This window comes from Onychostoma macrolepis, chromosome 17, assembly GCF_012432095.1.
Source record: "Onychostoma macrolepis isolate SWU-2019 chromosome 17, ASM1243209v1, whole genome shotgun sequence".
NCBI lineage: Eukaryota > Metazoa > Chordata > Actinopteri > Cypriniformes > Cyprinidae > Onychostoma > Onychostoma macrolepis.
Window position 1 is genome coordinate 4021974 of NC_081171.1, and position 16921 is coordinate 4038894.

At 36.0% G+C, this 16921-nt stretch overlaps 1 protein-coding gene across 3 annotated transcripts in view; it reads right to left on the reverse strand.

The window, feature by feature from the left end:
- The window catches only part of sash1b (SAM and SH3 domain containing 1b), a 33837-nt gene extending 17246 nt beyond the window's left edge, over nucleotides 1-16591 (reverse strand). The window contains exons 1-4 of one of the 3 annotated variants that reach the window (XM_058748932.1): nucleotides 16459-16591; nucleotides 1353-1481; nucleotides 801-848; nucleotides 580-629 (exon numbers count right to left, since the gene is read on the reverse strand). In XM_058748932.1, coding sequence (XP_058604915.1) covers nucleotides 580-629; nucleotides 801-848; nucleotides 1353-1397 — 143 coding nt within the window. In that variant the 5' untranslated portion in view covers nucleotides 1398-1481; nucleotides 16459-16591. Of the gene's footprint in view, nucleotides 1-579; nucleotides 630-800; nucleotides 849-1352; nucleotides 1482-2610; nucleotides 3127-9293; nucleotides 9444-16458 lie in introns of those variants that run through there. The other 2 variants (XM_058748931.1, XM_058748930.1) reach the window with 2 other exon arrangements.
- Nucleotides 16592-16921: the final 330 nt, after the last annotated feature.

Consider the following 16921-nt stretch of genomic DNA (forward strand, 5'->3'; position numbering starts at 1 on the left):
AATAAATACTGATCCCAAACTTTTGAGCAGGCATTGAGAGGCATTACAGTAATTTTATCATTTTTAACTATGGTAAAATAATTGTATGGGGTTTTTTGTTGCTTACTGTTTTATTTCACAATAGCTTTGACCGTGGCTCATCCACAAGAATCTGTTTTATATTGTTTTGTTTCATTAATCAGTTGAAATTAGGAATAATGAAACAAAAATAAACTAAATTGACTCGTGCATTACGTGTATTAACATGCTGATGGTGGCGTTTCAGATTGCATCTCATCCGGTGCACAATGGAAGGAAGGAAAAAGAGAAATGAAGAATAAAGAGGTCAAGAGGAAATGCATGCATCATCTCCAGTGTCCCGATGACCGGATGCGCTTCATTGTTGAGTAACTCTCAGGCCTGCTGTGTCTCATTTAAGTACGTCTAAGAACTCAAAATATCCCATTTCTGGTTATCAGATCAGCTCTAATGGAATCTTAAACATTGGTGACTAGAAAGTCCCTTAATCACGTTCTTGGAACAAGAACAGTTTGCAAAGACTGGATGAGAAATACTAAAAGCGCAACAACGCACACATACCTTCTCTCCACCTCAGGTGTGGACACGGCGCTAGACAGACCCAGTGACTCCTGGGAGGAAAAATAAAGACATTTTAGACTCTTAACAACAAATATAGACTGAGATAGTGTTTGAACAAAGAGTAAAGATGATACTATTGGCGTCTTTTTTTTTTTTTTTTCCATAAAAGCACAACTTCCTGGACAGGTCATTCCTTCCGCTGACCGTGATTCATTACCCACCTGGATTTCCAACCGCAGCTGAAGGGATGTTGTTGATTCAGCCTTTCCCTGAGAAACAAAGTCATACAGCAGATTAAACAAAATCATCAATGACAAACTCTTCATTCCTTATTCTGTGAAATTATATATAGTAAATATATTTATAATAATCACCCAGAAAGAATATATTGCATCATGGTTTCCACCAAAATATCAGCACTGTTGTCAACATTGATAAGAAACTAATTTTGAGCAGCAAATCAGCGTATTAGAATAATTTCATGTGACACTGAAGATTGGAGTAACGATGCTGAAAATTCAGCTTTGCATCACAGGAATAAATTATACTTTAAATATATTCAAATAGAAAACACTTATTTTTAATCATAATAATATTTCACAATATTACTGTTTTTCTGTATTTTCAGTTAAATAAAAGCAGATTTGGTGAGCAGACAAGACTTTCAAAAACATTAACCACCCTCAAACTTTTTAAACAGTAGTGTAAGTGGGCTTTATTGAAAAATAAACGCACAATATGCCTTACATAGAGGCTCTTGTGAGTTTTTTTACCGTCTCTGCTTCTTGAGTGACTCTGCGTTTGCGTAACTCCTCCATTCTGTCACACACTTCGCTGTAGGACGTGCTGTAATACTCCGAGTACTCTTGGGCCAGATCCTCAATGTTACCCAGAGAGCCATCCTACAACACACACAAACAATACAACCATTATCTGCAGTCTGAAAACAGCAGTGAGGAGAAAACTGCCTCTATAATCATCGCAAAACTGTGACGTATATCCAGTTCTCAGACCAACAACACTCGAAGAGCAGGTTTGGGCCTTCAGATAGATTCTTATCAACCTCCATGGATGTGGTTATGGTGTGTATTGGCCTGAAATGTTCTGGTCAATATTCCCAGTCAGGAGAAATCAGCTTTCCCTCAGCATATCTTCCTGGTATTGTATGACACAGAGACGTGACCTCTTTCGTTTACTCACTGGAGACCCAGAGGGCAAAGCATCATCTCAAGATCTGCAAGCTCATCTCCTAAAAAATTCCCTCAAATATTTTTAACACACTGAAATTTTAGTCAACTATGCCACCCATATAAGCATGATACACTATACATTTAGCTGGTGATGGGAAAGTTTTGGGATGCAGGGATTTTAGCAGAATTATAAGAACCTGCTTTAAAGCAGACAAAATAAATATTGAGCATTTTTACTACATTGAATGACGTGACGACAATGTTAAATAATTATCCCCCGGTTTCACAGACAAGGCTTAAGCCTAGTCCTAGACTAAAATATATCAGTGCCTTTGTTTTGTCTCAAGATGCACATCAGTAATGTTTTTTTCTAAGCATATTTATGAAAATTAGGACTTAAATGTCCTAATTGAACTATGGCCTAATCCTGGCTTAGTCTAAACCCTGTCTGTGAAACCGGGCCTATATGTACTTCTCGTACAAAATCCCTCAGTTGACCTCAGTTTGAAATGCTGGTACAATGACCCATGGCACAGACAAAACACACTTCAGATCAGATCAGATCCCCAGGCTTAAAATTAAATAACAACAATATCAAATGTGACATTAAACACAAAGTAAATCCAGATGCTATCACTAAATATTATACAAAGACAACAAAAATGCTTAAGATGTAGGATGCATGCTAAAATAGATACATAAATAGACATTAAACATCCACATAATAATACTAATAATAATCACAATAATATTAATATTAATACAAAAATATTAATAAAACAAAACAAAAAATTAAAATCCTTTTCTGGAGGACACTACAAATAAAAATTCCCAAACTTACCAAGATATTCATAAGGTCTGCCCATACATGCGAAAAACTGTCCGGTGTGCTCAAATCCTCACTAATTTCTTGATCAGGGTTTGTTTCACTATCCATAGTCAAAATTATAATCTACTGCTCCAAATATAAAACTGCGTTTTAAAGGCACATCCTCACAGACAGCGAGAAGGACAGCAAGAGCCAAATGTTGTTCATCCTGTCTTCAGATGAGAAAAACAATGCACCACTCATGGGTAAAATATTAAAGAGAAAGTGCAGCAATCTGGAACGTCTTCTGGCTTTAACACTCCTGCTGTCCAACAGTCACATGCCCAAATATAAATCACAGCCAACTGGAATCAAACAGCATGAGATCCAGCACTGATATATACACCAGTCAATGAAACGCATTAAAAACAGAACAGGGCTGAGAAACGAGAACTACTTATTTGTGGAGTCCTTATAACTGAGCGCAGAAGCCCCTGAAGGATCCTGGGATCACAGTCAGTCTGAGTCGGAGCGCACCTGCGTGCTGATGGCTGATGTTCACAGACACTGAGCAGCTTATTGGGGGTGATTAATATTCACAGACTGAGCTGCGCTGTGCTGGAGGAAGTGACACTTCCAAAGACTGACTTGGCTCAGATTTGCACACATCAATGAGCCTCAGAGACGGCCATTCAACAGCCAGACAGCCTCGGAACACATCAACAAGGAGATTCATTATAAAAACAAACACAACAACCAAAATAAGATGAGCTTTAACTGATAAATAGGTCTATATATTATGCATAAAGTCATTAATTAGCACTGCTTCCAGCATCAGTATTATTATCGTTCATACTTGAAAGTTATTTGACAAAAGGGTTACAGTCTCTTTAATCATGCAGTGTGTTGAAAAGATGTATGCAGTTACTACTCTCTGAGAACAGACTTTTGATTTTCACTTGATTTGAACCAATTTACTTGACTCAGAATACCCTAACAACCCCCTAGCAACCACAAAGCAATGCACTACTCCGAACACCTTAGAAGTAACCACATAGCAACAACCTAGCAACAACAGTTGGCAAACAACACTCGCATATTATTATCAGTGATACACTATTATAGTTTTTACTAATATTTTGAATTGGTTTTTCAATTTAATTTCACCTAATTACTAATTTTGTCTTTTTTATGATCTTATTTATTTTTAAATATGTCTATAGTTGCCTCTTATTCACTTTTAGTTATTTTAGTACTTCAAGTTTAACTAAAAAGAACATTACAAATGCTGCCTTGGCAACTAGCTAAAATAAAATACAACTTTTATTATTTTATTTTAGTTCATATTTTTTATTCAAGTGTTGAAAATGGATGCTCTGCAGTGAATGGGTGCCGTCAGAATGAGAGTCCAAACAGCTGATAAAAACATCACAATAATCCACAACACCCCAGTCCATCAGTTAATGTCTTGAAGTAAAAAAAAAATTCATCATTAAGGTGTTAACTTTTATTTTCAGCTTTTTTCTTCACATGATGTTAATTGTTGGAATGGAGTGGTGTGGATTACTTGTGGATTATTGTGATGCTTTTATCAACTGTTTAGACTCTTATTCTGATGGCACCCATTCACTGCAAGGTTTCTCCCAAGGTTTTTTTTTTCTCCATTCTGTCTCAGAGGGAGTTTTGGTTCCTTGCTGCTGTCGCCTCTGGCTTGCTCAGTTGGGGACACTTAATTTCTAGCGATTATCGCCGATTTGATTGTACAGATACCATTTAAACTAAACTGAGCTAGACAATGACATCTCTGAATTCAATAAAGAAATGCCTTTAACTGAAAATTGAGTGTTTAATCTTATCATTATACATTACTGACACTCTATCCTCCAATTTGATACTGTTAAGTGCTTTGACACAATCTGTATTGTAAAAGCGCTATATAAATAAAGGTGACTTGACTTGACTTGACTGCAGAGGATCCACTGGTGAGCAAGTGATGGAATGCTACATTTCTCCAAATCTGTTCTGATGAAGAAAAAAAAACAAAAAACTAATCTACATCTTGGATGGCGGGTGAGAACATTTTCAGCAAATCTTCATTTTTGGGTGAATTATTCCTTTAAACAATGTACATTTCTGGTTGAAAGGAAAATGTGCGTTTTTATTGGATGGTAAGAACTTGCAATACAAAAACAACCCCCTCTAATAACATCAAATGAACCTTGACGACACGCATATCTAGTGTGTTTAGCACTGTTCAGATGGTTTAAGACACTCATTCTTCTCAGTTATAGTCATACTGTGGTTTGCTTCTGTATTCTCACAGACACAATCTAAAAGTAGAGTAACCGCTGTGAAACTCTGACCTACGGTTTGTATTTCTTTTCCCACAGTCCTCCAGAAATGTATGAAAAAAACATGGGAGATCTCTATTCAAATAATCAAGCATGTCTTGGATTAGAAAGCTAAACTGCAATTTGCTAAAAATGGCTCAAAATGCAGTGTCGTCTTCAAGAAAATGCTGTAATTTAATATCGACGAATGCAGAGAAGATCAGAAGCACAGAATAGATTCTTATACTCGTGAGACGCTTCCTTCATCCGGCTGAAAACATGCACATTCCTCCAGCGCGAGAGGCACAGGGGTCTCGTGGTCGCGCTCTCTGTGACTAGCTCGACTGTCCTCGAAGAGAGAACCATTCATTTGTAAAGTGACATGCCCTCCAGTCAAAGCTGCGCGAAATCTGGCCACTTTTCATCAGTTAAGAAAGCCAGCGATACTGAAGAGAAAAGCTCTGTGACAGGCCGATCTGAGCTGCCCAACACAGCCAGCCTGTGATAAACACTTTATTATGGTCCAATCACATGATCTGCCTGCTGTCTCCTATGTGCGGCCCTTTCATTGCATGCAAACAGCAATTTTCAAGCTGTTAAAAAGAGCTATGAAGTATTCATGCATTGAAGCCGCATATACTGTATGTGTGCAGGACTTGACCATAACCACATATGAATTATGCATGGAAATCAACTATAAAGCGTCAAAGAGAAAACTCTCACAAAGCTTATGAACATATCCCGGTCACATTTCACCCAAAATGAAAAACCTGTATGCATGCATACAAGTTAGTTAGTAAAAAGTAAATAAATAAAACAAATGTTATAATTTGATAAAATGTTTTATAATTTTATATAGATTATTCTATTATTCATTATATTTATTTAATATATATATATATATATAACTAAAAAAAATAATAATAATAATATATATATATATATATATATAAATAATTTTAATTATCATTAGTTAGTTATTTTATTTATTTACATAATGTAAAATATAAAAATATATAATAGTAAACAAATAACTAAATAATATACTATATATATATATATATATATATATATATATATAAATAATTTATATACACACACATTTATATAGTAAATATTTATTCATTTGCAAGTCGCTTTGGATAAAAGCATCTGCTAAATGACTGAATGTAAATGTAAATGTAATGGACTAATATTTGAATATATTATCATAAATATTTTAAACATGATAATAACGTACATTAACGTAATTCTTACAATGACATAAAAACTAATGATTATGTAAAGTTGTCCTCATTTGTAAGTCGCTTTGGATAAAAGCGTCTGCTAAATGACTAAACGTAAATGTAAATGTAAATTAGTAAATTTGACACTCTTATATAATCCAAGAATTTATGTTAATCACCAAGAAATTATTTCCTTCTTCATAACATAAATGCAAATCTGAGCATAAAAGCACCAACCAGTACAATTAATTAATTCAACCTTACATCAAACTTCTCAAGCCACCAGCGGGACATTAGCATGACATTTTAGTTAACAGGGTTTTCAATGGGGTACAATGTCACACCACTCTGGACAGAATGAAAGCGGCTCGAGGGTCTCAGCATGAGTCGGGATGACGCAGCTCATTTATCTTCTCCTCTCTGGGGAGCCGGTCAAACAGGAGTCTACTGCACCTCCTCATTAACCAGGGACCCTGGGCATGATGAATGGGATGAGGGGAATATCACAGCAGCTATAATGGCTCTAATTCCCCGGGTTATCTGACAGCAGGACTGTAAGAGTAGCCCAGGGTCACGCCACATTCACCTCAATTAGTTTTCAACAGCTCCTGGGAGACGATATCTCTGAGGGGAATGTGGCTGTCGCATTAATTACATTTCATACAGGCCCGCTGCCAAACTCAGACTGCAGCTACATGAGGACGGCTATTTTAAAGCAAGACCCAGGTGAATAGGGTAAAAAAAAAAAATATATGTATCACTGCCATACAGTACTTTCCCAGTTGATTGATTAAATTAAGAATTCCAAACATCTTTTGAATTACAAGTTTTCTGAAATGTTATGTTTAAATATGCAAATAAGGTATTATCTAATCAAATAAGCACTTATTTGCATATATTTTCAGAACAGAAATCTGAAGACTGGATAAAGACAGGTTCAAAATTCTCGTTGATATATTAGTGGGGATTTTGTATCTGTTTTTTTAAATCACTCATTAAGTCAAAAAACACTGTCAACAACGAGAAAAAAAATCATTTTCACCATGCCTTTATGAATAAAATGTTGTATAAAAATCAGGTGAATAATATATGATTAAACCTCTCTGTAAAACCCTTCAGAATAAAACTGTAAAGTTTGTTGTAAGAGAGAAAAAAAAAACTCATTTTGACAAAAATGATTTTTAAATGATTGTAATTGAAATCTATATTTTAATTAGTTTAACAGATTAAATGCAACAACATAAACATTTAAAAGTGTATGTTTTCTTTCGATTACAGTCTGAAGCAACATGCTATGAAAAGTCAAATAACCCAAAATCTAGTGCATGAAAAACAAAAACATAAGGAATTTGAAGAATAAGGAATATTGAATATACACATTTTCTAAACCGGATTTTTATTCCAAACTTGCCATCACAACGATAGACTGTTTTTAGCACAGTGCTATGCAGTCACTGTTTCTTATTCATATTTATTTTGGTCTGGTATATGATCAAACGAGGTGCAGACATACACAGAAGTCATATCTATAGACCAGAATAATCTCATAGACTTTCAGTGAGAAACGACACCTAGCAACCACTTAGTAACACCTGGGTACTATTCAGAACACCCAAGCTTCTTGGCAGCAACTTTTACAAGTATGATTTCCTTTAAGAAAATGTTCAAAATCCATTTCAAATGTTTCTGTTACAACTTCTTAAAGTGCACACATTTCCTCCTCTGATTCATTTTGAAGGAAACCAGAGATCCTGATATACTTGTCAACAAATATCAACTTAAGCGTTTAAAACACACATCAGTATCAAACCTAAATCTGCACACACACACAGTCCATAAAGCAGCCAGGACATGTTGTGGCACCGGGAGACAGGAAATGACACAAGCAGCAATTCTCCAGGATACATTTCAGCTGCATCACTGTCACTGATTAGCCCACGCACAAATGTGGAGCGCAAACGTCTTAAAAGTTTATAAACGATGACTATGCTGTGCAGCTGGAGACCTTTCCGAGCGTGTGAGGAATTCATGAGTTTCTCTCGCTCTGCCTGCGGGATTCGTGAACGTGATGAAACGTTTAAACCAAAGAGGTTCTTTAATCAAGTACATATGCTCTGATCTGTTCCTGTCTGTTTCTCAGCCACTTCCTGTCTTTAGTTCACACACACACATACATATTATTCACTCACTCATTCGCAAACTGCATGATTTAATTGGCATTACAACAAATACTACAATGATTCATAAGCTCCTTACAATTTAATATTAAATTGTAAGAAATTGATATATCATTGGTTGTAATGCCATAGATATAGTATATCTATCTATCACACACACATTTTTTCCCATCCTTTATTTGATCATATTCAAATGGACATCTCAAAAATAGAAAAGAGCAAATAAAGTGTTGACTTTGGAAGGTCAATGTCCAAACTTTTAATTTACAGTACAAAAAAAAAAAAAAAATAGACTAATTTTGCAATCTTGTCTTATAAATTGGACGTTCACACAGTTTGTAGTGTTCAGGATCTGAGCGAGAACAACTGAATGAATGACAACATCTCCTAAACCATAATCAGAGCCAGACGAGCTTGAACTCTCAGATTAAACCGAGCAGAACGGGGCTAGTTGTCACATGGGACGTTCTCATAAAGTCTATGATTTTTTCACAAATGTCAGGATGGGGCAAGTTGTCGTATGTTTTAAATGCTATAAATGTGTCAGTGCTGAAGATAAACAGATGCAAGAAGGAAAAAAACATTGAAAAATATTCTGTATCCAAATACATATAAGAAAAAAGACCAATTGGAATTCTGTATGCAAACACTGAACATTCTAATGCAAGTCAGCAGGAGGTTTTCAAACTTCTTAATTTCTTAAAAACAAAGCACTCAAAACAAGACACAATCTAAAGCTGAAATGAGCTATAAAATCATCTACAAAAAGCTTAGGCAGAAATATAATTGCAGAAGTTTACAGATTTAAAACAAGCTAACCTGAAAGTTCGAGCAGCATCAATGAAGAGATCTTAAAACTATTGACGACACATTCATATTCACACATAACTCATCTAAAGCACCATGACAGTTACTTAGAACATGTCCATTTACAAGTTCCATTGGAGAACAAAGCCAACCCACCACTGAAAAGACACACTCACCACTGTTTTCGAGCTGAACATGCGGCTCCTCAGTCCTCGACATGCATGTCTGAAGCTCTGTTTGACTGCTGAAACTTTCCCTGGACGCTCAGAGAACAATACAAGCTGCTCTGACGGAGGACTGACCCCCACACATCCATCACACAGACACCCGGCCAGCGGTGGGAGAAAAATGACATGAAATATACTGCAGGGTGGAGCTGCGAAACCCTCCCTCTCTCCCTCTCTCTCTCCAGCTGTGGGACAGTCAGAGCAGATACTGCCACCGCAGTTGAATAAACTCCTTCCTACATGCTTTTTAAAATGTGCGCCTGTGAGGCTGATGGGGCAGAAGCAGATAAGATTACCCTGACAAAAGCTCAACAGACCTATCTTATTATCAGCATGGGTAAAAAGATACGGTCTATACGCTGCTGACGGGAGGAAACCTAATTCAGGAGGGCACAGAAAAACTGTTTGATAAGTTTGATATGGAGAATGCTTGTGCACTTAAACAGATGAGTGACAGACATCAGGATGAATCTCACAAATAAATTTCAAGTTCATACAACATCCCAAAGAAAATCAAGCCTATTTTTGCATTATATTTTCATAATTTATGAAAAAAAAAAAAAAAAAAAATCTAATTATGGTAAAAGTATGGACAGAATAAATGACACTATATTACATAATAATACAATATAGTAAAATATAATATAACAATATAATATAATTATTTTTAATTGCAAATCAAAAAGAACAAATAGGAAATTATACTTTGTATATCGTAAATTTTTGTCAAGTCATTCAATATTTTCTTAATATAAATTAAAATATAATAATATATTATGCAAATCATATTTAACAAGCATATCAAAAACAAACAAAAAAACAGGAAATTACATTACATTAATATAATATAATTTAATATGACATAATATAATATGATATGATATAAGACATTATGCAAGTCATATTTTACTTGCAAATCAAAAACAAACAAACAAACAAACAAAAACCCAGGAAATTACATTTTGCATAAAAAAGACGAAGTCTATTTTTTTTGCACAAGTCATATACTTAAAATATTGATAATAATAATAATAATAAAATATATAACAATTGAAATATTGATTGAATAACAACTTTGTATTGAACAACAAATTATCATTTCATAAATTAGGCTTTACCATTTTTTAAATCATGTTTTCTTGAGATTGACCCATTAGGGAAACTAACAGTTGTTTGGTGAATAACTTCAGCTCACAAAGACTTATCAACCAAACTCATTTGCAAACACAGAGCTCTAAACACCAGTAGATGGCAGCAGACATCAGCTTCACATCACTGTCCATTACAAGAGGTTTGAGCTGGACTGACATTAGTGATTAGCAGTATCTCCTCACACAAGCATAACCAAAACCACTAATACCACGGTATACATTCACAGAACCAGTGTGCTGTTCTTTATAAGTGAACTCACCTGGTGAACAATCAAGCATATAGTAAGAAAAAAATCCCACAGACAAACTGAAAGAGGGAATATTCGTATTAACAGTAGTAACCAATATCAGTAAACCCTGAAAAGCAAATCTTGAAGTAATTCAGTGAAGCAAAACTGAAACAGCAACATTGTCAGATGGCTGCAGTGACACCTTCGCTAATTAAAATGAGTGATCTAGTTTTGTTGCATCACGCCGTTGTCTCTCAAACACTCGCAGACTTTACATTCATTTACACAGCACTATTGATCAGTGAGACTGTGAGAGGAAGTGGCTGGGAGTCTGTTTGTGGTTCTGGACATCATTAGATCAGTGGCAGATGGCCGGACAGGGATCTGCATCACGTCTGTGTGTATTTGTGGACAGCGGGCACATGCCAGAGGGCACAGTGATAGGGGTGCCAGCGCCAGAAAGGGCATTTTTGCGCACCAGTGCACCGGCAGAGAAACTGAGCCTGTCTGTCCACGTCTCTTCTCTGGATTTCACATCTCACTGGCTGTCTGAACTCACTCATACTGCACCAGTTCATACAACTGCACTCTGCACCACTGACAGGCTACTTCTGAAATAAACACACTTCTGATTTTCGATGCAGACATAATGTTCATTAGTCAGACCACTTATAGAAATTAAGCTGCAAAAACAGGTTGTTCAGAAATCATACAATGAGAACATTCAAATATGCCCGCCCAGTGTTATTTTTGAATGATTAGGGCACTACAGTTTTTATTAATGTTTTGAATTAGTTATTAGTTTTAGATTTAGTAATTTGGTTTAGTAATTTGGTACAATATCTCTATAGAGTTTTTATTTTTATTTTTTGTTATTATAGTACATCAAGTTAAACTAATTGAAAATGAGAAATGCTGATTTCACAATTAGCCTAAATAAAATAAGTTTAAGTTTTTAAAATATTTTATTTCATTTAAAGTTTATTTTATTTCTAGTAACAAAATGCAATGATTTTTTTTTTTCACATTTTAATAACCCTGGCCCACCTACATTTCCAACTACTCAGAAACTTGATGAATCACATTGTAAACTATATAGGCTCAAATGTGCACATTTAAAACATAGTTGTTGTTGTTTTCTTTTTGATTTGAGAGTAAAATATGATATGATATGATATGATATATATATATATATACACACACACACACACACACACACACATATATATATACACATATACACACACACATACACATTTTTTTTCTTTTTGATTTGAGAGTAAAATATGATATGATATGATATTTTATATATATATATATATATATATATACACACACACACACACATATATATATACACATATACACACACACACACACACACATACACATATACACACACATACATGTACACACATGGTCAGAATTGTTGGTACCCTTGGTAAATATGATCAAAGAAGGCTGTGAAAATTAATCTGCATTGTTACTCCTTTTGATCTTTTATTTAAAACAAATCACAAAAATCTAACCTTTCGTTGGATAATAAGAATTTAAAATGGGGGGAAATATCATTATGAAATAAATGTTTTTCTCTAATACACATTGGCCACAATTAACGGCACCCTTTTATTCAATACTTTTTGAAACCTCCATTTGCCAAAATAACAGCTCTGGTGTTTTCTCCTATAATACCTGATGAGGTTAGAGAACACCTAACAAGAGATCAGAGACCATTCCTTCATCCAGAATCACTCCAGACCCTTTAGATTCACAGCTCCATGTTGCTGCTTCTTCTCTTCAGTTCACTCATTTTCTACAGGGTTCAGGTCAGAGGACTGGAATGGCCAGCAGAAGCTTGGTTTTGTGCTCAGTGACCCATTTTTGTGTTGTTTTTGAGGTTTGTGTTTGGATTATTGTACGGTTGGAAGATCCAAACATGGCCCATTATAAGATTTCTAACAGAATCAGTCACTTTTTGATTTATCATCTGTTGGTATTTGATAGAATGCATGATGCCATGTGTCTAAACAAGATGTCCAGGACCTCCAGCAGAAATATAGGCCCACAACATCAAAAATACAGCAGTATATTTCATTGTACACATGGGGTACTTTTTATCGCTGTTCACCAAACCCATCTTGAGTGTTTGCTGCTAAAAAGCTCATTTTTTTAGTTTCATCTGACCATAGAAAGCAGTCACATTTGAAGTTCCAGTCGTGTCTGATAACTGAATATGCTGGAGTTTGTTTTTGGATGAGCGAGGAGAATTTTTCTTGAAACCCTCCCGAACAACATGTGGTGATGGAGGTGCTGTTTGACCATTTTTTTTTTTTAGGTTTTCTGACCCCGAGACTCAACTATTTTCTGCAATTCTCCAGCTGTGGTCCTTGGAGAGTCTTTAGCCACTCAAACTCTCCTCCTCCCCGTGCATTAGGACGATATAGACACACGTCCTCCAGGCAGATTCGTAACATTTTATGTTGATTGGAAATTCTTAATTATTGCCCTGATGGTGGAAATGGGAATTTTCACTGCTCTAGCTCTTTTCTTAAAGCCACTTCACTAATTTGTGAAGCTCAATTACCTTTTGCTGCATATCAGAAATATATTCTTTGTTTTTTCTCATTGTAATGGATGATTAAGGGAATTTGGACTTTGTTTTCCCTCCTATTTATATTTCTGTGAAACAGGAAGCCATGGCTGGATAATTTCATGTTCATAATCACCCTGGAGTGCTCAAAATTGTAAATATGAATGGGAATATACTTATATTTTACTTATAGGAATTTCTAGGGGTACCAATAATTGTTTCCAACGTGTATTTGAGAAAAACATTTCATAATAAGATTTTTCCCCATTTTCAATTGTTTTAGTTCAATGAAAGGTTAGATTTTTGTGATTTAAAAAAAAATAAAAGCTCAAAAGGATTAACAATGCAGGTTTATTTTCAGAGCCTTCTTTGATCATACTTACCATGGGTACCAACAATTCTGACCACGTGTGTATATATTTCTGATGACATTTAAGCCACACAGATTATATTCAAAACTCTTTCCAAAACTTAAAGTAATAATGTAGCTTATCCATTTCCAGTGCATAAAACAAAGTGCTCTGTGTTTTGCACTGAATCTCTCGTTTCATTGTTGAATTTTCCTATTTTTCACATTATGAAGGTAAAATGGGTTGCAAATGCCATTTCATTTTGTCTTTACAAGCCAAACAGCCTGTTTAATTTTCCATGTTTCCGAAAGCGAAAACCTTTTTTTGGCACAAGAAACCACATCTAACATTATAAGCGGACTTCTAATGAATCCATCCACTTTAGTGAGAGTCTCAGAATCATACAGCTCTCGCATGGTGAACCGAGTGATTCACATCAGGGCTTGACTTTCTGTTTGTTGTTTGTTCCAGTCATCCAGTCAAGCGAGAACACGTGACTCATGCCCATAACAGCTATCACTCAAAATCTAGCGTGATGCTTCCAGACACTGGATATCTGGCTCTCTTGGGGTCATTCAGCCCCATGTTGGTCATGTTGTGTGATTGTGAACTCAGCGTGACCTTCTGCGTCTGAATAGCTGAAAGCACATCCAACGGGCCACAGCTGTGCACAGAAAATTCACTCTTCATTCAGCTTATTTATTTGGTTTTGCATTATGTGGCTGTAATTCTGCCCTCTTAAAAAATCAAGGCTGATTCAGAGGATTGCCAGATGTTTTGACGTTCCAGCTTCTCACACAATTACACCAATCAACATTTCTGTGCCAAATACATCCACTAATTATAATTCATGAACCCATTTTGTGAATGCACTGCATTTCACGAATGCATCTTCATGTTGTTTTGTTGCTGGTTATGGATTAAAGCTAATTTCTCAACCCACATAAATATCCGCAATACAAGTGATAGAGCATCTGCAGCCCATTTCACTTTCATAATGTGACATATTAGGAACAGGATATTCAACAGGGAAAAATATAAGCTGTGAGCGCTGTATGCGAGTTTGTTTATCAGAACAGATTTTGAGAAAACATCACTTGCTCACCCTCTGCAGTGAATGGGTGCTGTCAGAATGAGAGTCCAAACAGCTGATAAAAACATCAAAATAATCCACAAGTAATCCACAACACTCCAGTCCATCAGTTAATGTCTTGTAAGGCTACAAGGTAGTTGTGTGTTAAGAAACAAATCCATCATCAAGGTATTATAACTTTAAACTGTTGCTTCTGGCCAAAAAAAACATAATAGTCTATAATCCATAATAGCTAAGGCTTCCTCCAGTGAAAAAAGTACATCCCCTGTTGTCCTCTCACATCAAAATCCAGAACTGTTTTTGCTTGTAAACGGTGCTTGATTTCTCTCCTGATTCAGACAAAATAACTTCATCTCTGGAAAAAGCAATAACATGGATAGAGGACTCACATTTTAGCAAGAGGCAATTGCTTTAAGTTAAAAATGTCAAAATGATGGATTAGTTTTCTTACAAAGACATTAACAGATGCAGTTTGGACTCTCATTCTGACGGCACCCATTCACTGCAGAGGATCCATTGGTCAGCAACTGATGAAATGCTAAATTTCTCCAAATCTCTTCCCATGAAAAAACAAACTCATCTCCACCTTGATTGCCTGTAGGTACGTACCTTTTTTAGCATATTTTCATTTTTGGGTCAACTACTCCTTTAACCACATTAATTAACTGTGACAGCAATGTCATTACGGAGGTGGAGCATTTTGACTAAAGATGATGTAAACAAACCCTTTTTCCCCTTTGGAATGATGTGCATGGTTCAATCATGCACTATAGCATTAGGAACCTACATTAAATTAATTTCACATTGACGTTAATAATGACAAATCAACGGAGCATGATGCTCCCAGCGGACACATCTTCTGCGGTATATGAACTGAGCAGACTGTAAATAAGCCGAGCCCTGTATTTAAGACACTGCATGTGTTTTGACCGTGACGACCTCCAGGGCAGCAGGACGGCGTCTGTGTGGCCTGTCTAACGAGGACAGACAGCTAAGTGAATTTTGACAGGTCTCTAGAGACAAACCGGGTTAAACAGACATGCCTCTTTGTAGCCAGCTGTCAGTCACCCATGCGCTCCTGTCACACAATAAACCCACACACTGACAAACAAAAAACATTTCAACCATCTCACATAGTATATGCTTGCGTTTAAATTATGGTTAGCATTTTTCTACGTCACTGGATTTAGTCACTACAGGCAGACGAAACCAGAATATCACATTTCATCTACCTCGTCATGCAAAAAGAGCCTTTTTTCCTCCAGAAAAAAAAGACAACATATATATTTTAACCTCTGGAATGGATCATGTTTAATTCAAAGAAGCCAGCATTGTGATTTTTAATTAGCCATGGATGAGTGATCTGGAATTCCCATGGACTCTATCTGTGATCCGCCACACATCGGCCTGCAGGGAGAGTTTCTAAGCATGTTATCATCTCAAAGAAAACATCTCAGACTCTCACCTGCTGTAATGTCAATAAAGTGACCCAGTGAAAACACACTGACCTCACTTCTCAGCGACTGACCCACATACAGCGAGCCAACCTCAGAGTAACAAGTGCATCTATTGTGAAATCCTAATTAAGATTTAATCAGTTCCTCCCTGCCTGCAGATGTTTCCACCGAGACCCGGAGCTTTACCACTGAAGCATGACCTGAAGACATCTATACCATAACAAATCCTGCAGGAGACCTTACCTTGACCTGAAGTAGCTGTAATGAAAGACAGAGTATAATCCAGTAAATCGAGCATTAATCTCATCTGACACACCTCAGAAGATCAAAGTGGATTTAAAAAAGGAATTTCCTTTAGAATAACACGGACATGAGTCTGTTTTAGTTTCTTGTTGACTTTAAAAGGACTTTGGAATCATACATTACACAACAGCAAAATCAGAACTAAAGTATTGGCTACGTGCAAAATGACCATATTTGGTTTTCAACCAGAAAATGCTGAAAATCAACAATTCGCAAATGGAGCCGCATTGAGATCCTCGTATCTCTGGGAGTGAAGCATTTAGGGCCTCAATAATGATGATTCCACAAGAAAAGTTTATTAAGAACCAGAATCTAAAATGATATTAAGATATCTTTATTTATTCTTGAGTTACTGGCATACAAACTTTGGAAAAGAGAATATTTATGTCACTCAGACAGATAT